Source organism: Mastacembelus armatus, chromosome 4 (assembly GCF_900324485.2).
Source record: "Mastacembelus armatus chromosome 4, fMasArm1.2, whole genome shotgun sequence".
Taxonomy (NCBI): Eukaryota; Metazoa; Chordata; class Actinopteri; order Synbranchiformes; family Mastacembelidae; genus Mastacembelus; species Mastacembelus armatus.
Window position 1 is genome coordinate 11,157,308 of NC_046636.1, and position 22,462 is coordinate 11,179,769.

The 22,462-nt window shown below is 38.5% G+C and overlaps 1 protein-coding gene across 3 annotated transcripts in view; it reads right to left on the bottom strand.

Moving 5' to 3' along the window:
* Positions 1–22,462, bottom strand: part of negr1 (neuronal growth regulator 1) — a 135,580-nt gene that overhangs the window by 12,949 nt on the left and 100,169 nt on the right. For 2 of the 3 annotated variants that reach the window (XR_003296605.1, XM_026323566.1), the window contains exon 7: positions 14,756–14,797. The exons of the other annotated variant lie outside the window; for it this stretch is intronic. Coding sequence is in view for 1 of the 2 variants with exons in the window: in XM_026323566.1 (XP_026179351.1) it covers positions 14,756–14,797 (42 nt within the window). In the remaining variant the exon portion in view is untranslated. The remainder of the gene's footprint in view (positions 1–14,755; positions 14,798–22,462) is intronic. 3 annotated transcript variants of the gene reach the window in all.

Sequence of the window (22,462 nt, forward strand, 5' to 3'; positions counted from 1 at the left end):
TTCACAAATTTTATTTGACTATGCAGTGAGTGCTGCAGAGCCTTGCTAGGAGAGAATCACTGCAAAACTGGCACGCTGAGGTGGACAAAACATTGTAAAATACACTAAAGAAAAGATTTGTAACAATACCCCCCAGTTGGCTCAGCGCAGATTAGCTGTGCACATTTCTAAAGAATATATTTAGGTGGTTGATAAATGCCACAAGAGTAAATTTTTGGTGGTTTCTCCTTTCTACTCAAGTTCAGAGTAAATTAAAGCTTGGTTTGATTTGTAGCCAAGAAGAGAGTTGCCACTCACTTCAAAACACAGATAAATCAGCCAAACCTTAACAAACAAGTTAAATGACACTAGTGGTGGAAATGAAAAAGCAATGCAAATAAAGAATCAGGAAAACTGGGAATATTCTTCTTTTGATCCGTGTTAGGTTTGCTTACTGTGCTGGTGAAAGGCACATTGGCCTCTTTCCAGTCATTGTCTGCTGTTTCATGCTGGGATGCAGATCTGTGGCTGGGGGCCACTGGGAGCCATCTCCCTGTGCTGGATGGCATTAGGAATAACAAATTTAAAGCAAAACAGTCTAATTCTGCCTTCACATGTGCTCAGACAAAAGCTCCTGGGATTCTTCCGTGCTAATTAACAGTGTCAATAGTGACAGGACTCTGGCTTGTGAGGAGCTCAGTCCATTGATTGTTTCAAACACATTACAGTAATTCAACAGGAAGGGAGGGACTTTGATTAAAAAAGGGCCGTTTATCACTTCAGAGGCCAAAGCAGCCTTGGTGTATTGAGTCCCAAGATTATTTTGCCAAAGGCATCTGTCAGCATGTTCACTGACCTTTTTTCATCATTAGTAAATGTAAAAAAGGTGAATCCTTGCAAAAGCCTTGGATCAGGTGCAAGGCCTGGGGAATACTAAGGGTTAATGGTTTCTGTTGGTGGCCTTCTAGGCTTCATCCTTAAGCAATTTCATTTAAATTCCTCTGTTGCATGAGAAGAACTGATTAGGGGAGAGGGGAACGGAGATAGCACTGAGCTGTGTAGGATGCACATTGAATGTGGGTGTGTGTGTGAGGGGGTTGTTTTTCTGTGAGTGTGTGTGTGTGTGTGTGAATGAACACAAAGAAATGTATCATTAACTGCTAGCCATCCATCATTAATGCACCCATCCATACACACACCACCAACATCCAATGGGAACATACTCAGGATGTAAGTGCTTATACAGTGTGTTTGCATGTGTATGTGTGTGTGTGTGTGTGTGTGTCCTGTGCTCTTTATTAGCCCCTAGGGAAGTATATCACACACGGTGACACCACTCCGACTTGGAACTGAGAGCCTTCAGTATAGGCAGTGGGCCAGTCAGTCTTTAGTGATGCTGAAGACACCAAACAGCTTGGAAATCGAGCCGATAAAGCTAACCTTATTTAACAGCCAGACATCCAAGCCATTTCCCCAAAGAGAATGCCATTTCTGAATGTCATGACCTTTTCCGACCACATTTAAAAACCTCCAAGGTCTTCAAGGTGTGGTTTGTCAATAAAAAGATTTTGAAGACTGTTGAGTAGCAGTAAACAGACAGAAAGGCAATGCATATGCTCAGCTTTTAATGGGTGGTTTAATACTGTCATCTGTTGTTAGGCTGATTGAGAGGTTTTTCCTGCAGCTCATGACACTGAGTGATTGAAGTGGTGTGTGCGTGCATGTGTGTGTGTGTGTGCTAGTTGAACTTTAGTGTAAATGCACACAATTTTAATAACATAAATACAAAAGTCGTGGAAAGTGAGAAAATGCGGTGGGGATATCTGTGTGTATGAGAGTGATTTAAGAGTGTGTGGCATTTAGTGGGTCATGTGCTGCATGGATTCATTTGAGGCAGGGGAAATTGTCATGAAGAGCAGCTCTTTGAGTCCAGGCCTCTTGCAGATAATTGTCTGCCAGAGTAAAACAAAACTGTGCAGGAGCGCTCCTGCACAAAGCACAGATTTCATCCTGACAGGGAGGAGGTGTGAAGGAGAAGACATCAAAATTGGGACAAAAGTTAAGAAGGAACTAAAGAAAAAGAGAGTGAGAGGTTTTGGGCTGTGGTTGGAGAAATACGAAAGACAAAAATCTTTGCTGTGACATACAGAACGTATGAATCCACATAATCGATAACAGGTAGTAGAAACGACTGTAGTCAAGAGGATCTATTAAAAAACGTTTCTCAATAGACTAAGATAGGAAAGCATGGAAAACACCACCTAACAGCTCTAATGAGCCTGTCCTTAAGACTCTGTTTCCTTAAGAAGCTGTTTTGAGTAAGAGATGCTTGAATTTTGCTTCAGCCAATTCACTGGTCAATACAGTCACATCTCGACCGACTGGCAGGATTTTTCAAGGTAAGTATTGTAACTAGGAATTAAAATTCAAGTGATGGTGTATGTTAAGGATACAGTAGATTTCAGTGAAATGTGCTATAGTACAGTGCATTGATCTGATAAAAACCAGTAAGACATCACGTCAGCTTCAATTGGCTCTTTTTGACTCATCTCCATTTTATTGTATTTATATTCATCTTTTATATGTGGAGCATAATTGATCTCATTTGAAATATTGTGAAATGGTTGGTGATATTACTTTTAGCCACCCTTTTTCATTTATAAACAATTTACAAACTCATAATAAATGGTTTATAATAATATGTACTTGTAAAGCAGCTACTAGTACATTTTAGTGTTTAGGTAGAGTATTTGTATTATATTGTCAGTCATTATTTAATCATGCTGCAGCTGCTCTTTTTGTTGATTCCAGATGGAGTTGTAATTGTTGATCAATATATCAATAAACACATATATGCATATCATAGAGTTATAAGCCATTTAGGAAATACGTATACAGTGCAGGGTGAGGGGACTTAAATTAAAGCTGCCATTATATGGTTTGATGGAGAAAGGTAAATAATATTTAGCACAGTAACCAACCAAGATTGCCAATATATAGATAAATTATCTATCACAATATAAAATTTAGATGAAAACATTTCTGTAAATTCCATCATGAAACTGTTTAAAAGGATAAAATAACCAGATACAGTATAAATGTCATTTTTTTGGCAAATTTTCAGAATTGAGTACTTAATCATATTGTAAATATACAAATCTGATTACACAAACTTTGGTGAGTATATCATTACTATCACTCCCCTAAAACTGATTTGCAGCAAGTATTTAATGATGTCGGTCAAAGATTTGGTTCTTTTACCCTGTATCAAAATAGCATAAATTAGAAAAATATAGTTAATGTACTGTATATTTAAATCTTTATAAACACATTACCCTTCAGTGTCAATACTTTGCTTGCAGAATTTAGAAGAAAACTAACTTGAATAATAACAGCAGTTTTTCTGCATTTCCATATAATTACATCCATGTGTTTGATTTATACAGTGAAACAAATCCTGGAATAATAATTTCTATGCAAATTTGGTAGGCAAGGGGTTAGCAGAGGTTGCTTTTGGAGGCAGTGGGCACAGTATCTTCACTCCTGAGGCCATTTCTGCTGTCAGTGTCATTTGGGGTTTGTTTAGAATGGGCACACTAATTACTGTGTAAGTCGCAAAATTTATCATGTGGTGACATATAGGCCCCCATCCCTCCAAAACTCAAACACATGGGGAGATGACATGTCATGGGTGGTTATAATTCCTAAAGTTTAAGTATTAACAAAATAGTTGGCAAAGACACAACCCCCAGTGGCACAAGCACATGAAAGACCAGTAATCTGCTGCTAGCAAGCTGTCATATATGAATATATATATATATATATATATATATATATATATATATATATATATATATAAAACCCTACAAATTACACTTGCAGGAAATGGTTGTAAATGTGAGTTTCCCAACAGAAGCAGTAAAACTAATTTTCCATATTGTTTTTCAAAAACAATTATGCGAAATATTTTACAACCTTTTATCCCCAAATGAAAACAATAGTAGCACTAAATGAAGAGCAACAGATAAGAACAAAAATGAAATGAATGAATGATAGTCTTGTTGTCTGACCTGCATGCATCTGCAGAATCACCTGTTGTCTTGATAAGTAAAACAATATCTTCTGCCATAAAACAGCACTAAATGAATCTCTAATTCCACATAAAATTACACAAAACAGTTGGGAGGCACGCAAACACATAAAGGCCAGGATACTGATATAACTTAAAATTTAAGCTATTGTTAATAATAAAGGATAATGACAGTAAATGTTGATGTATGAATGAATATCAATGTTACTGAATTCTGCTGGTGCTTGTTTCCAGTTAAACTCAGACTGTAAATAGTATTGTGAAGAAGTGAGTGAATACAGTGCAGTGTATGCAGCGAAGACGACAGGTAGCTGCACTAAGTCAGCAAGAGTGACAGTGAGTGATTGATGCTATTGAAATCTGTGACCCATCAGACATAAGAGTATCAGTTACGGGAAGAAAAAAAGTTCAAAAAGCCAGAGTTTAAAAATGACAAGTGTATTTACCCAGGGGAGTGACTTATTTTACTGAACAGTGGCACAGGCACAGTGTGGTGACCATTGTCTGGTAAAAACAAGTAATCAGCACCTTTCTGCTAACCTTGCAATAGCACACCAGTCATAATGGTAAACATACATGTCAGTGATAGTAACATCTGTGAGTTCACAGTTTTTATTGACTGAAATGATGCTAAATTTAACAATGAATAAATTGTTAAAACATGACAGACAAAATCTTCATTACAGTTCACTGCATATGGCAGGACTATGTGTTATGCATGATTTCTTGAGCCTGCAGCTCTGTGAAAATGCACAGTCCAGTTGATGTCTTAATAACAGCTACCGCCTCAGTTCCTTATTCCTCATGAGTTGAATACAAAACCTGAGAATGACGCAGAAGAGCCTCCTAACAACTGAGTGGGGCCTGAAGAGTGCATTTACTGTATTTCCAAGGGCAATGACAACATGTCCACAGCCTTCTTTCCATTACTGCTAAAAGTATTCTCTTTTACCTCAAAATTACACCCATTTAACTCTGCTGAGGAGTGCTCTCACCAGAGATGAGAGAGAGGGAAGACCTAAAGCACTGCACAGTGTGAACTCACTGCAATCTACAAATTGGCCAAAAAGCCATCTTTTCTGATTTACCGCGACCTCTACTGTAAGTGTGTGGCTTTCTTCAATCATCCTCCTTAATGCACTAACCATTAGAGTCTGTCCAGAAACAGAATATACCCTGGTGTCTCAATTATAGACCAAAACTAAATTTCTACAGCAGTCTTTCATGGCCATAAAAGGAAATGACTCTCCATTTTCTGCTCCAGCTCTCACACAGCAACTGTGAAGTCCTGTCTGCTGTTGGGAGCACCAAAACTCATCTTTCCAACTGAATTGTCTTATTAATCACCCTGACTGCTGTGGCTAGGCTGCCAATTAAAGTTGGAAAAAGATCTGAATTGACAAAAAAGCATTTTCCTCAGCTTAACAGTGACTTCTCTTTTGTGTTCCTTTCTTCTTATTTGCAGAACTTCCAGCTGAAGAGCAAGTATTCAGGCTTTGAAGAACAGATGTAAATACAACATCAAAAATGGGGAAGGACGCCATAGACCAGAAAGCGCTACAATGCATAATGTGCTTTGATCTTCTGGGTACAGTCATAGATGTGTGAGATTTAGTGATCTGCAAAATCTGAAAATTTATGTTAGAGAAAAACATAAGAGTGACAGAGACAGGAATAAAAGCACTGCCTGCAACAAGAGTTCAAATAAAAGGTGGGAATAAACACATAAAAGAAAGAAGATTGTTTGGCACAATTTAAAGAATGGAAGGGTTCTGACAGGTCTCAGTTTTAATACCCACCAGCAATATTACCCATCCAAACATTGAGAAATATCCATGAAAGATGAAGAAAGGAGAAATGTGAAGTCTGTGAAATACTTTTCTTGTTCTTCTGAAGACAGTTATTATGGTTTCTGTGAGCACTGCTGTGTGTCACCTGTGTGAGCGTAGGACTGACAGCACAACCAGGTTTGTGTTTAATGGCCAGCACTACTGAAGAGATGCGAAGTGGGAGAGATAATCAGAGGTAGAGCGGTACATGTGGAGAAGACAGAGCGGGAAAGTGAGAGGCACAGACAGAGACTCGGTAAGAGAGATGTGGGGTAAGTAGAATAATCTGCTGCTGGGGGGAAGGGCAGCATGGCCATTTATATCAGAGACTGATAGAAAACATGTAAAAAGCAGCCCTGGAAATGACTCTTTGCAGGGGGGCACAGAGGAACAGTAAAGTCTAAGACCCATGAAATATGGATAATAATCTGTTTATGTAGTTAAACTGGAGGGGGGAGAGGTAAGTGGGTCTTTGTGGGAGTCCAAAATCTGTTCTGAATACTCCATGAGCAGCTGGATTCAGAGCTGCATGACAGGATATACTACATTACATCTAAAGAAGACTACTTGTGAAGAGCTTTAACATTTGTTAACTAGTACAAATGAAATGATATAAAGTGCTGCAGCTCCTAAGATACAATATTGGATGGTTCTTCACAACCTGTAATATGCTCAGTGATAACATGTTTAATGATGAATGTAAAATCCCTGCTTTCTACAATGTCTGCATAATCTGCCTTCAGTTGATTTGGTTTAATGAGTTCATATGTAGTTTCTAGCCTTTGATTTACCCTGAAGATCACCCATGGCACTGCACAATAATACCTGCCTTGGCTCTCAAACAGAAAATAACATGGCTAGCTAGCACTTAACCGCATTTCAGATTAGCACCCCTCCAAAGAAGCATTATCTGCTTTATGGTGAAGTTCAAGACAGTACACTTTGCATACTAAAATCACTGCTATGTCAAATATGGATTGTATATGAGAAGCTTCAATGGGGGTTGGGGGTGCTCAAAAGTTTGCATTCTGTAATCTCACCACTAGATGCTGCTAAATATTTCCCCTCTTCACTATTTCAATTTGCTTAGCAATTTGTTGGGCAGAGTGCTTCCTACACTGGTTCTATCAATATTTTGTTGTTTTTTCCTGTGCTTTTAAAAAGTTTTCTCTTTTGAAGCATATCTTAAGTGTTTCATAATTAATAATCTGAAGCAGATGAGGGCAAAGAGACATCACTTTGTTTTAGAGCACCCTTCCCAGCACAGTAAAACCCAAAGTCAATTTCATTGTCAATATCACCCACATTTAACTAATCAGTATTAGCACTCAGAATGTGTTTTACGGCACTGCAATAAAAAGCCTGGGGAGCCACAGTAAGACACTTAACCTGTAGTGACTAATATCTACACAAACAAGTGATTACCAATCAGCCAAAAAGCAAAAATAACACTTCCCTTGGTTAACATACAAACAGAAAACAGAAGATCATACACCAATCTTTTTACATGCTACTATAGTATATATACAAAGTAATGGCTTTAATTGTCTGAAAACACACACACTTTGGGAACCACTGTGTTAAATACTGGATATGTTCTGTGGATTGTGAGGAGTTGTGTATTTGCATTAATTGGATTCGATTTTGTTTTCCTATTTTCTTTTCGTTAGATATATAATGCACATTTGAGCAGGAGAAAAGAAGGAAATACATGTTTCATTTCATCAGCACACCTTATTGGCCTTTAAACAGGTTTTAAAGTGAGGAAACACACAAGCTTCTGGCTTTACAGGACAAAATCTATTGTGTATTTATGTTGTCCAGGATTCTAGGGGTCAAGTATGATAGATGACATGCCATCTGCTTATCAGGGCTTTCCAGAGGTGATTGGAGGAGTTAGCACTTTGTAAAAATGAAGGTCAGCATATCACCTCAAAACAAGCCGTACGAGACAGGAGTTGGGGTGGCAGTGTGGCGGTGAGATGTGGGTGCAGAAAGGGTTTGCATGGCTCTTGATCTTGCTACCAAAAAACTGATAAGGCCGGCAGAAAATGCAGTGCCCAAAAGGATTATCTGTGGGTAGCTCAGTGTGTCTGACACCAGGCATACTGGGTAAATAGAGGCAGGTCTGTTTACTGTAAAGGCTCCTTGAGCAGTTTAACACTGTAGTTTCGACAGTTCTTGTCCTCTAAGATTTACAGTACCAACTTATCAGTGGGAGATATTCCTGCTGAATATTTCATAAGTGCAGTGTATTTATACTGCCATTATCTGTGAGTGACTCACAGCTTAAGTAGTCAGTAGTCACATTGGCAACTAGATTGGCACTTGACACAGCTCAACTTTGGCACTGCTGCCTTTTGCTTTTGGCTACATAAGTGTAAATGAATAATATTGTTAAAAGTGCTCTTTTTTTTACTGTTGTAGGTAAAACACATTTAGTGTCCTACGAGTGAGAGCACTTTCAAAAAATCTGATATCTGGTTCTATTTCATTTTCACTCTATTTAATGCAACACAGATGAATCTTATCTGCTTGATGTAAATTCACATTCATTTGTGATTGACTGTGTCTGGTATGAAACACTGGACAGTCAGGTCTATCTACCTCATTCAATGACTCCAATATCAATCTTTAATAACCTGTGTTTAATGTCAGAAATAATCCTGATTTTAATTAAAGACATACTGTGGTAGCAAAAACATACTGTGTTATAAATACTGCGCCACTTAAGATACCTTTAATATTTATTTTAGACTTCCTACCCTGACTTTTGTGAATATTTCACTGGATATACCAGTTTATTCAGCATGACACAGTATTAAGGTTATCAATAATAATCAGTATTCCAGTAGTCCATGTGGATATGCAACATATGTTGAAGCATATGTTACAGAGCACTTTATATTGCAGTAACTTAGTGAGCACAGCTGCATGGGCCAAGAGCTGGAATACTCGGCCCGCTAATCACATGTAAAGGAAAAAAACATTACATATTTACATCATTTGCTGTTTTTGATTCAATGTGTAAAATAATTTGCAGTGTATTCATGGATATAAGAAACAGTTTATCTGTTTTTGGCACTGGCATTGAGGTGTAAAGCAAAGTAACACCCATAGTTACCCATAAATATTTCAGACATAGCTACCCATAGTTTAAAACACAGACTAAATGTCCTTATAAGCTTTTTCCAGCAATGGTTAGTCTAATATTTGCAAACTAATGGCCAAGAGAGAATATTAATTTAGAACTTAAGAGAAAGTGCCAAGTTGTTTGTTTATTAAGAAGGCAGCAGACAGTCTAATATCAACAAAATTTGCCTCAGGGTCTAAGTTGTACCAACATCAGATTACAAAATGCAAAACTCAAAGAGGGAAAGCATAACCTAACCTTGTTTAAAGTCATATGTCAAAGACAACATTATCCCAGTTTCAGACATAACTTAACCAGCTATTCTTTGATTACAGAACCTTTACATGCTTAGTAAAATAATTTGATTAACACAGCTCCCAGAACTTAGGGACTTGAGACAGTGACTTCTGAATTATGAATACATAATAATGTATTATGAATACAAAATAATGTAGATAATCTCTTTGATGGCGTGCCCTGGACCTCGAAGAAAGAACAATATGCGACCAACCAACAGCTCTAATTCAATCAGAAAATGTTCTTGATTTCAAAAAATCTATATAAAGAAACCAATTTGACCCTTTCTAACTAAAATGGATACACAAATGCAGGGCACCATTGTGAATTAAAACTTAATAATTCTTAAAGGTTGCTCTAACATGGACAGCTCATCACACCGCAGATCTGTGGTTTATGGCCTATACCACGATATTACCAAGACACATAAACCTTCATGGACTCATTAATCTCTTTCTACTATCTGCTGCTGTTTCATTCTGGGTCGGGGGGAGGGTCAAATAAATGCTTCACATGCCATGCTTCCAAGATATATGATAGCATTACTGTTACCTCCTCTGTAATTAGCGCTGATTCTACCAGATATTGGAAAAAAAAAAAAAATTATAAAAAAAATAATCAGCCAGTGTGAAAAATGAGGGCTAAGAACAGGATTAATAGGGGAGTGAAACAGAATGGGGATCATCTTCACTTAACTACACTCAGGGTTCCTGAATATTGTTTATTTGGGTGTTAACATGACACATGGGAATAAGGGAGTCACACACATTATGTATAATGCATGTAATACTCACTTGAACCAGCAGTACTATACACAGTGCCTACAAAGACAAGAAATGTGGCTCCATACAATGTTATGAACATTGTTTTTCTACTATCAAGTGATTTACAGGAATAAACATAAGTCAAAGCCTGTGGGAGCATATGCTATTATCACAGATCTACATTTCATTGTGATGACAGGATGGCACAGAGCCAGCTGCTTGGGAGTATTGGAGCAATCCTTTATGTTTAGGTAAATACATACAAATTCATATGTTGAAGATAAAACAAGATTACAATGGTTATTGCCAACAAAATGTTGTATATTACTACATATGCAGTGTAAACGTTTATGTGAAGGAGAAAAAAATAAATCCATCAAATACATGTGACAGATGGCTTCTATTCGTGTCTGTCACTGTTTGACAAGTACTAGTATGATGTGTAAAAGAAACTGCTAAGAAAGAATAAGGTTAAAAAATGATACAATTTTATTATCTTCAGGGTTAAACCCACTCTGTGGTGATCTTTAAGGTGTCTGCAGCAGTCGCGCTCAGGCGTAGTCCAAAACAAGTGCACTTTGAGATATTTAACCGGTAATACAGGCACTTTGAGAGCCTGTATTAATGGTCTTGGTGTGGTCCCAAACAAACTCTGGACCAATGTCAATCTGGATCAACTAGAAAGAGTACTCTTTCTGCATGCTTGAGCTGAGCTGCTCCGGTAGTCAGGTGCACTTTGCATGTTGGAATGTTGGGATGATCCCTGAATTTCCCTTCATGGATTAATGAAGTTTATCTTGTTTTATGCGGCTGAGCAACGACAGCTGAAACATCTGGCACTAACAGCAGGCAAGGACCAAGAATCTTAGTCTTATCTGGAATATCAACAAGGCGTGCTGCCATTTTGATATTGAACTAGATGACAATATCTATCAAATTTATGAGTAAATGCCACATGTGCTGTTTCTGCAAAGCCAGTTCACTAACACAAAATACACATCTTTTTCTTGTGTGTTTGCGTTCTTGTTCCCACCCTAAACTCAGAACAGAGGTAATGTTCTCGTGTGACTTGAAGTGATGCATTTCAGTTTGATTGGGTTTTTCTCTGTATGAAAATCACACCAAGGGGAACACAGACCAAGTTTACAAAGTGATCCCCTCATTCGAACTAGTGCAAATGAACTGCAGGTTTTGAAAATACCTTAATTTTGTAGTTTCAGTATCTCCTGCAGCCAGAAGGGTGCTTTGTTCAAGAAAAACCCCTATGGTTGCATCAAAGAATAGAGACAAACAATCTATATAATTATGTGGTTGGAGGACATGCTGTTAATTAGTGAGCTTTAGGGGGTGAGCTAGATATCTTTTTGTGCTTTTGCATAGTACCAGACTTGATGTTTCTCCTGTTTAAAATAGACTATTTATGCTAAACTAAGCCATCTCCTGCTTATACATACATATTTCATGAACAGACATGAGTTGTATTGATGTTCTCATTAGACTCTGAGCAAGAATGCAACTAATCAATTTCCCCTAATTATTCCCCAAACTGTGCTATTATTACTAATAATATTAATATCTACAAAAAAATAATAGGTGGATATGTTAAAAATAGTTAATGGATAATATTTCAGTCTAGATGCTGGAGTAGTGAGTGTGACAGGTAATTTGGAGCTGGTTTTTTTGTGGGGGGTCACAGCTGGTTTTGGCTGTGGTCACAGTTTCTGTTGCAACATGTGGTTCCATGCCCTGGTTATCTGCCACAGTTCATCACATAGGGAGTGGGAGGGGTAATCCAGGATGGTGTTCATCATGTCTGCCATCCTCATCTCTGCTACTGCCTCCAGACTGTCCAGTTTCAGCCGAGCCACAGAGCCACAGAGCTGGCCTTCACTACCAGTTTATTGAGTTGGCATCATTAGCATCAATGCTGCCTCCACAACACACTATAGCCAACAGTTCAATGGCTGCTGCTGGCTTTCAATAGTCTATAGCACACATGGAAGGATTTTGTCTTCCTCAGAACAACTTTCTGCTATGGCTTTTTCAGAAGAAAATTGCATTGTGTGACCAATCCATTTTTTTCTTCAATGGCCTGTACGAGTGACACTTGGGGCAGAGGACTTTCTACTTTACCTCTTTTGTTGATAACAGCTTAAAGTTGTTGGGATTCTTTTTGTGCATACATTAAATTTGAAAAGATTTACACTGCCATCTACAGCTGTTACAGTTGTTACTGTATGCGATAAATAAAGCTTCATACAGGCTTGTCGGGACCATATACTTCATAACGCATAAATGTTTTTATGAGGCAATAAATACTGTATTTATTCACACAGTTAGCTGTGCTCCTGTTTCACTTGGTCAGGTTCAATGTGCAGTTCAATATTTAGCTAACTTAGAATATGTATATTACATTATCAGAAAATTAGATTAACTTATAAAGTGATATTGATGGTTTTGCATATTTTAGCAAATCAGTTTTAATTTGCATACACTTCTACTACTACTTATTTTAGCTTTTAAATTTTTAAAGAAGTTTCACTTCTCTGGACTAATTTCCCCTCTTTCAGTCAGCTACTGAATTCCATTTATTTCAGTATGCCATGTACTGAAACTTGCTTAGAATATGTTTGAATTAATTGTTAGTGCTGGGTGGTAATACAGTTGGGACCATGGTGAAAACAATCCTTTACCACAGTAATGTTCACAGTTGTATCTTGAATAATCAGTATAGCCACACCGAGTCTAAAAACAGTCTAATATCTAACCTATTAATAGGATCTAATTAACCTGCATGTTGACATTTTGGCTCATCTGAACTGATTTATTTTATAGTAATACTGACACAGGAAGGTAGCAATAAGAGCACAATGATGGATGTTGTCTATTAACTTTGTTTTGTCTTAGATTTTTTTTTTCTTTTTGTCATTTGCCCTTTATCAATTGCAAGTACTCAGGAGGATGAGCAATTTTTCCACTTCTGATCCCCTCGGATCTAGTTATTTTGCAGACTATTATTTCATAAGTTATGTGAGGTGCAAATATTCCCAAGTTCATTCACTGGGGAAATAAAAGCAGATAATAACATGTTAAATTAATTCTTAAATGTGATTAAACAATGGTTGGGACAAACAGGGATCTGAAATAACTCCCTTTGCAAAGCCACTTAGCGAGGGCACCATCAAAAAATTAACGTCAAATACAACTTGGAACAAAAAAAGAACAGTGGGTCGCTGAGTGAGTTTATCTCTACGATTGAAACCACTGGTGTTCCTCTGGACCATGAAATTGTCATTTGTTCGGCAAGCGTTACATCAAATGAGAGTTCAGGGCTACGCCAGGACTGCTCATTGCTGCTGAGCTTATTTTAACTTGTTATCTGACAGAATCTCCATGGATAATTATATTTGGCTCATATACACAGGTAGAGAATGCGGGTGAGCATGTGCTAATCCAGGCCTATGCCTCCATAAAAACGAAGAGGAAAACTACGGCACCTTTCCACAGAGCTGAGTAAAAGTCACAAATATACTTGGCAGATTAGGCCATATGAATCCTCTCATATGATTTTGAGTGCATTGTGTGCGCAGGTGTATTTGAGCGTGTTTTAATATTTCAGCATGTTTTCATTTCAGTGTGTCTTGTGTGTGTGCCAAGTGGAATCTTTTAAGCAAGTGTGTGTCTGCATGATTCTGAGTGTCTGTACAGTATTAAGCAAAAATAATACAACCAGCATGAGAGATTACATTCTGTGACTTGCTTAAAACCATTAGAGAGGGAGAAAAGATGACCAGCCAGAGGAGATTACTCTGGACTGGACTGGAATGTGGAAGCGGCAGAATACAGGGGGAGATGGTGGTGGGAATAGGACAATAGCAACATTGACAGCATAGCACTGACAACAGCACTAGCAGGAGATCGGGTTAAAGAGGGTGGCAGAGCGCCAGCTGATTGCTGTAGAAAGAGGAAAGAACAGAGCAGAATATAGAAAGATTAAGACCCAGAAAAAGAAAGAGAGACAGATAGAAAGGCAGTGATAAAAGTAAAAAGACATCAGAGATTCCATCTTGCAAACAACAAATTAAGGGCCCTTGCCACCAACGGAGTCCTGCATTTGATGTGCACTGCATTCAGCTAGCACTGAGGAGCAGGAGAGTTGTGGTGTTGATAGTGAGAAAGCCAGAAAGAGAAGAAGCCATCAGCCATTATGAAAAGCATCAGACTCAGAGGCATATGGAACAGCCATTTTGATGATGCTACTGTTTGCTCCACGTGGGGGAGGTGGTGGAGGAGGTTTAATGAAAGGAAAGTGTGTGTGTGTGTGTGTATGTGTGTGTGTGTGTGCGTGGGTCTGTGTGTGTGTGTGGGTGGGGTGGGAGGGTTGGAAGGGGGTGGGTGGGGGGGAGGGGGGTGGGGGTGGTAATGATGCAGGCTGCAGGAAGTATATGTAGCCAGGCTGTAGAAGCTAACCCAAATTGAACAAAAATGTACACTAAATGCAAATCAATGAAATAAAAATACACACAATGAAGCTGTACACCCAGAAGGCATTCCACCCAGCCAACTGAAATAATAAACCAAGATGGAGGGAAGGATTTCAGGTCAGGTTAATATGAGGCAACAGACCTCTTCGCTGGTGTACAGCATGGTGACATATACTGACCTGGGCTTGAGACAGCACTAGTGGTGGTGGGTTCAATAATTGCTACAGGGGAGGAGAGGGGGGGGGGAGAGGGAGGGGGAGGGAAAGAGGACATTCATGTATTATTAACAGAATGGAGACGTAAAATAAAAAAGAAAAATGCATGCAAGGACAAAAGGACAGAAAATGGAGACAAATCCTCTCCATGCATTACGGACCGGTGTCTCTTTAGCAAGATGAAAGCTCCACATGTGCATAAACATGTTTTATCCTCCCAGTTGCCTTGGATTTGCATGGGTCACTTCTTTTACAAAAAAAAATTAAGGGAACCAGGGAACTGGGGCTGCATCAAAGCCCTGAAGGCATTTTGTGATTGGGTTAAAAACTTTCATCGCACTTCTAGTATGCTAAACAACTAGCCGCTTTTCACTCAGTGCAAGATCACCATGCTCAGTTAGCACCCATAATTTAATCTGCACCTGCTGGAAAGTTCCTAAATCACTTCAGTTTAATTTTATTTTTCCTCTCCATATTGCGCCCTCCTTTTAGGTTGTATGAACTGACTCAAGAATGAAGAAAAAAAGGGAAATTTTAGCCTGTCTTTGATCCCTCGGAGGAGAGAACTCAGAGTCCCAATCTGATTACCTTATGAACTCATTTCATGCTGAGGCACTGGTGGCATTTGGGAGATGGAGTAATGTGACATCCATAAATGTTCAGTGTAGTGTGTCTGACTACTAGAACTGTGTCCACCAAAGGATGGCAGCAAACACATTCTTTACTTTTGAAGTGTATGTGTAAAATGTCACACTGAGTAGATCTTATGCATAGCCACATTTGTAGTACTGTGAATATGTTCCTGCAGCTTTTGCTTAGTTTATTATACCTAATATACTGAACAGATGTGCAGAGAGAGTTGTAAAAGCAACACATGATTTTTCTGTCACATACTATAGCCATCAAATATCCATAACACATGTGGGTCTTAATAAGATTACTGATAACACTGCTAACTAACTTTGGCTTTCAAAAGTTGCATCTGAACCCACTTTAGAGTGTACATTATTTAGTGCTAGTTTGGTATGAAGATATCACTGTAACATAAACATTTCTGCACATTTGATCTTAAGTTTGAGACAAATAAATAATATGACTTTGTGTTTCATAAACAAGCACTTATTTCAAGATAAGCTGTGACAAGCTTTGTACAGTGACTCACTGAGTAGGGCATGGGATATGTGGCAAAGCTGTTCTTTACCATGAGAGCTCAACTCAAAGTGATCTAGTGGTTGGGCTCACAGGATTTTCTCAGCTTGGAGTCTTTGGCACACTAACAATGTGACTTACACTTGGAACTAAATATTTATGCTCCCCACAAAGGTATAAGTCAGCTGCTTCCAGAAGGCTTCATGGCAGAGGAGGAGTTTATCTGCCACAAGGGAAACCATGGTGGCCATGATTACATCTAACATACACAAAAACAGAACACTTTTATGCTGTTGCATTGAGATGGTGTATGTAGGCTGCTTAGTAGTACAGAAATCTATTCTCTCCATGTTAAGCCATTTACATGAAGACTCAATATTGTGATGCCAGTTGTGTGGAAAAAGAGAGCGCAGCATCTTCCAAACCAGGCTTTCAGTTTGTGGTCTCTGTGTCGCTTTTGTGAATGGTTGCAACAACTGCATAATGGCAGTATTGCTGCTTAACAGGGCATTGTTATACTAACAATAAAACATTTGGTTTCATCATTTTATTTGAAGTGAAAATTTTGTAGGAATCTGTATTCATATGTGAAATGATATGCCTTTTCCCTCTGTGTTCTGGTGGAGAAATGGATGAATTCATCTTTTCTTCCACAAATGTTTCCACTTTAAGTACTCCTGGGGGAGCCGATATGTGGAGACAGTTTCTTTTTAGTTCCTTCTTCAAACAGGCAGGCGGGTGCTATCTGATTAATACTTGAGCATGAATTCACCAGTGAATCATTTCATGAGCTCTCGCACTCCTCCATTACTGTGGAACATATCTTTTGACATGCAATCTCTCCCTCATAGCTCCACATTGACTTAGACAGTTTCTCCCATGCAGTAGAGCAACGCATCATTTCACGTACTGTATATGGCAGTCGACCTCTTGCACAGCCTGCTTGCTTGCAAGATAAAACACATTCGTTTTCACAGCTATGTCATTTCATGGATTGTTATTCTCTTTGTTCTCTGTAGACTGGATAATGCTAGAGATTTATCTGACATGATTTGTATGAACCATCACAAGCTCATCACAGGCTTAATAAGGAGTTAATAGTACAGCTGCACACATTAATATCACATCAAATGAGGTCTCTGGACTCGCTACAAACATGACGGATTTGCAGTTACCTTGTCACAGTAGGAAAGACAAGATAGCAAGCTAATAAATGCAAAGATCCAGAAGCAATACAACTGTCTGTCAAATTTCAATTTATAGAGACCATTTCATCATCTCATCACTTGCTTACTGTGTCAATAATATTGATCAACAAGCCTATCAAACAGATTTGGTGCTATAGTGCAGTAAAAAACTTACTTATCTCTTATAGGAGATACTGTAGTCTGAGCCATAGTAGGCATCTGATTCATCTTCACTGCTCCATTTGAGTGCATTATCAAGTTATTGTTCATGCAGACACATTCTTTGGGTGACTGCTCAGCTACTTTTAAAACATTTTCCTTACTTATTCTTCCATAAGTACGGAATAGTCAGTGTTAAAGACAGTTTTACTTTGTGAGTCAGCTAATTAGTTATACATCCTTTGTCATTTTTAATGCTGCCCAGAACGTGTATTATCCTGTGGGCATCCACTGGGATCAGTCATCCAGGGATGCACGTCTCTAGCAGTGTATCTATTCTCCTATAGGAGTCGGGCGGGTGGGGTGTGGGTTGGTATAAAGTCCATTGCCCGCTGGGCTGCAGGATGAACACTTGGCTATGGCACCAAACATTTCCTCATCGCACTGTGTGACTGGAAAATGTTAATGGCTTTTCTGATTGCCTAAATATGGAAATGTAGGCATTCAAATGATAGGTAAATGGCACAACACTGTAAGGATGCTTTCGGGGAAACGAAAGGCCATTGAAGCCTCACAATGTTTAATTTATTCAGCATATTTTGATCTGTGAATACTGAGAAAATTAAAACACCCCAAAACTATGTCCAAATGGTTCATTTTGTTGAACTTAAAGATCCTGACACTGAAAAATAATCACAAAACAGCTGATTACTGCCATGTTTTGTGACCAGGGCAGAGAAATAAATAGAGGAAGGAGTCATTTCACACACAAGGAATATATCTTTCTAAAACACAATACACTGGCTTCCAGTTCACACATAGCTTCAGTATTATTTCTCTGCATTCTAAGCTGTCATCACATGTCCACATTTCAGGTTTCACCTTTAGTTCCAATTTTCCAGTATCTCTGCTCCATGACTCAGGTACATTCACATCGTGTGGGAACAAACATCATCATCAACAACAATGGCAGATGGGGAGACATGTCGGAATGACACCTATACACATGCGGTGATTGATAAGCATGACAAACGAACACGACGTTCATTAACCAACTAGCCAACAGTGTCTCTCCTGCCTGGGGGAGGCTGAGCAGTGACGGAGAGAGAGAGAGTAACTGTGTTTCTCCCCCATCAGTCTCTTCCGATTACTGCTCAAAGGGGGGAGGAGGGGAAAGGAGAAAGGAGGAAATGAAGGCAGAGGTATAGTCAGAGAAAATCTCCTTCAGGGCTAAGCTGAGGTGGGCTGGGGATAAGAGCTTGACCAATTAAGCTGGAGGAGTCCTCAGAAAATTGGAGTGAACAGCCTCAGTCTTTTCATCAAAGTTTACTTCCATCTAGCACATGAAATGGGAAGTTGAAATAGGAATTGTTAGTTTGGTGATTGTTATACCTCTGCAAAAATCATAAGATGTGTGTGTGAGTGTGTGGGGTATACATAGTGTATATGTGTATATGCAGGGAGAACCTGTTAGAAACAAAACCTGCAAAAAAATGGAATTTTGGAATTGTCTCTTTTTTTTTTTGGTTCCCCAGGTACACCAAGAATAAACAGTTATTCTTGAAAGTTAATGAACTTTCAAGAATAACTGTATACTGTCACTTTGCCCTGATACTGGACTGCAAGAACTTACTGGACCATATAACGTAAGTCCATAGACAACCGCAGTGCCTCAATCATTAGCAATACAATTAAGTCACAAAGATAATAAATAACCTGTAATCTTTGAAAACCCCAAAACTTAATTTGACAATGATAGCCCTCAATTCAGAGTCTTTGAAGATCCTGGATATACTGTACCTTCAGAGGTATTAGTAATGTGAATGACACAAACTGAGGCTAGCTCAGCAGTGCTACTTTTAGTGGGTCATATACAAATAACAGGCTATTTTTTTTATCATTAATCATGAATTAAAGATTATGTTCAGAAACGATTAACTCCAAATGTAAATCACTAGATTATCCAGCATTATCGCTACATTTTGTCACAGTGTGTTGAAAAGCATTTTACCGACCCCATCTGTCACTTTTTGGGCTGGGGAAGCAGCAGGTTTATTGCCTTTACTGTGCCTTTATTTTCAACTTCCATTCCTACCTTCACTTCTCTCCTATTGTGTCAGATTCCTTCACTGTCCAAAATTGAAAAAAAAAAAAAAATGTTTTTCAGGATACCTAACACCCAACTTTACTCTAATTTTCATAGATTTCTATATTCAATTTCCAGTTTTTACAATCAAATACAACTGAAATGTTTATACTGTTGATTATTCTATAGTAATTCCCAAACAAACTTGCAAAGCCAGCAGTAATAGTGCATAAACTTGGTCACATACATCATAGGAGCAAAAATATATTCTGCATAATAACAAACACGCTGATCTTAACATCTGCCCACAAAAAGTAACTAACTCTAGGAAATTTATGGAAATGCTTTTTTACTATGTACTGCCCTTGTCAAATAATAGGTAAATCAGCAAACAGTCAGCACATAACCTATATTAGTTAGTGCTTCCTCTTTTTGTACAAAACTGGCATATCTCAGTTTTAGAAGAAATGCAGTTCTGATCCAGTTTGGCTGCTAATACAGACTGACAAAAAAAAAAAAAAAGATTACACTAATTTTTCATATCTCATTAATTTTCTGTGGCATGCACTTTGAGGTTCGATTTGATCGAGAGAGTAATGACAAGAATACAGTCAGGCTATTGGAAGTCTGTGTCTTATAATGAAATCTAACAGACAGAAAATAAATCACGGCACAAACTACACCTGTGCAAGCTCTGGTTCAGTTGTAATACATTAAATCCAAATATTCCATCTGCAAACATGTATAGAAGCACAAAAAGTCTCCCAACTTATTTCTGAGTAAATCTATGCCTTCATTCAACCCTATTATCTAATTCCATTCATTACACATTTGTGCTGTAACTTAACAACTGTTTAGAAGTACAGGCAATTACGACGAGTGCCTTTCTACTTTATTATTTGTTCATTCACCGATGACACTAGATACTGTGTTATTCAAAAAGCAATCAGGTATAAAAAGGTCTGTGCACAAATACACACATATACTTCTATCTTTGTGAGGACACTCATTGACATAATGTATTCCTTAGCCACTTACCCTTACTGTGATTACTTACTAAATACCTAACCTTTAACCTAACCCCAACCTAAGCCCAATTCTAACCTTAACCCTAAAACTGTTAATCTTCAAAGAAAAAGTGAGGGCTGACCAAAATGTCTTCACCCCAAAAGAATGATCCTCAAAATGGTCCTCACAGAGACAGAAGCACAAGTACATACACACATACAGCATGTAATTCCAAAATGTAGTGACATAGGCTGTATTCTTTCTTTCTGCTCCAAAGTACATAGTTTGTGTTTAACCACAGTTTTTAACATACTTGACTGAAACAGATCATAATCCCTGACTAATTTTTTAATAGCACAAAAACCCACACAGTCAAACACAACTGACAGAAGTGAATCCCAACCACACTGAGGACATGGCTATTCAATTCTGTTCAAAAATGTAGAAATTAGTCAGAACCTGCCATGACAATGTGCACAAAGACAGAATACAAATTCAGTTTTTCATGCCTGTTTGATCTAAAGCAGAGACCAATCAAGCTATGTTCCACTGACTGCTATGAGCACAAAGGCAAATGTGTTTACTTTGCCTGGGAGAAGGCCTTCCACAGTCACCGTTCATATCATCAGCGTCAATAGGGAAGTCTTTTCCTGGGCTGAATCAAAGTGACTCTGCTATTTTAAGACAAAAAAAAAGAAAAAAGAAAAAAAAGGCATATGCTGGTAAAGGATAAGGACCTTTCAACTTCAGAATCTTGACAGGAGACTAATTAGACTTAGCGTTGAATGCATATATTCAACGCTTTCCCCCAGTGACTGTATTTCAAAAACGGTTTCTGAATGGGATTGACCATTACTTAACCTTTTCAAATCAGGTACAGTTGCTATATATATTTATATATGTATAAGTGTGTATGTGTATGTGTGTGTGCGTGTGCATGTGCGTGTATGTGTGTGTGTGTGTGTGTGTGTGTGCGTACACCTGCGTACACACACAGTTTCTTCACCACAAACCACCCATATTGTGTTGCCACTTAAAATTTACCTCAGTGTATGATGCTCTATCAAATATGCATGCCCCTTTCCCCGTTCCCATTTTGCTCATCAATAGCTATTGACTGGTTCTAAAATAGCAATCCAAAGTCACCTGTGGTGAAACCTAACCTCTGGGTTTTGTTATTTGCATCAGTGTACCAGTGAAAGTGTGCTGCGGCGATTGCTTGCCATTTTTCATTAAGAGTGACAGTAGAATTGGCCTCTGTTCCATTAGTGGAGATCATGAGAGAGAAAGAGACACTGCGTGTGAGAGAGAAAGAATGATAGAGGGAAAGAATGAAAGACAAGGGGAAAGAGAGGACAAAAGAATGAGAGTTAGAAAGTGAGATAAGAGAATCGGATAAACAAAGCCATGATAGGAAGACAGACAAATAGATAAAGAGAGGGAATTGAAGACAGAGAAGTTGGGGGCGGCAGCACAGGAAGCTGCTTGTATTCTGAGGGTTTCTTTGCTGCTCTGCCTTTGAGGCCTCGCTAGTGTCACACTAAGATCATTCATTTGCGAATCTGAGACAAGCCTTTGATGTTCTTTGTGCATACACAAACAGGAGAGTTGAGTGCTCCTTTGACAATTGCCAACTCTACAGAAATATTCTTTTGTATTCTGAATATCTGGCCTGCTAGGGACAATGTTGTCATCAGAGGGTGCAGAGCAAACTGGTGAATAATTTAATTCACCTGCTCATATTTCATCACTGAATACATTAAATGGAATTTTTTACTCATGCTCACTCTAAAACATTGGGAGAAATATGTTTCCCAGCCCCCTCACTGTCACTGCTTTTTTCTGGACAGAATTACAGAAATGCCTAATGTAGTGTAGAAAATCTGGTACATACCATAGAGTCTGCAGAGAGCTTGTGAATAACATTGAGATTGTATAGTATGGACATGGCGACTGAAACTTGTCAAGATGAAATAATAGCCTATTTGAGGAATGAAAGTGGTTGATAGCCACTTCCCCATAAATTGCATAACCAGTGAGTGGAGTGGCTGTTGACTACAGACAGTAGACAACAGCTACAGA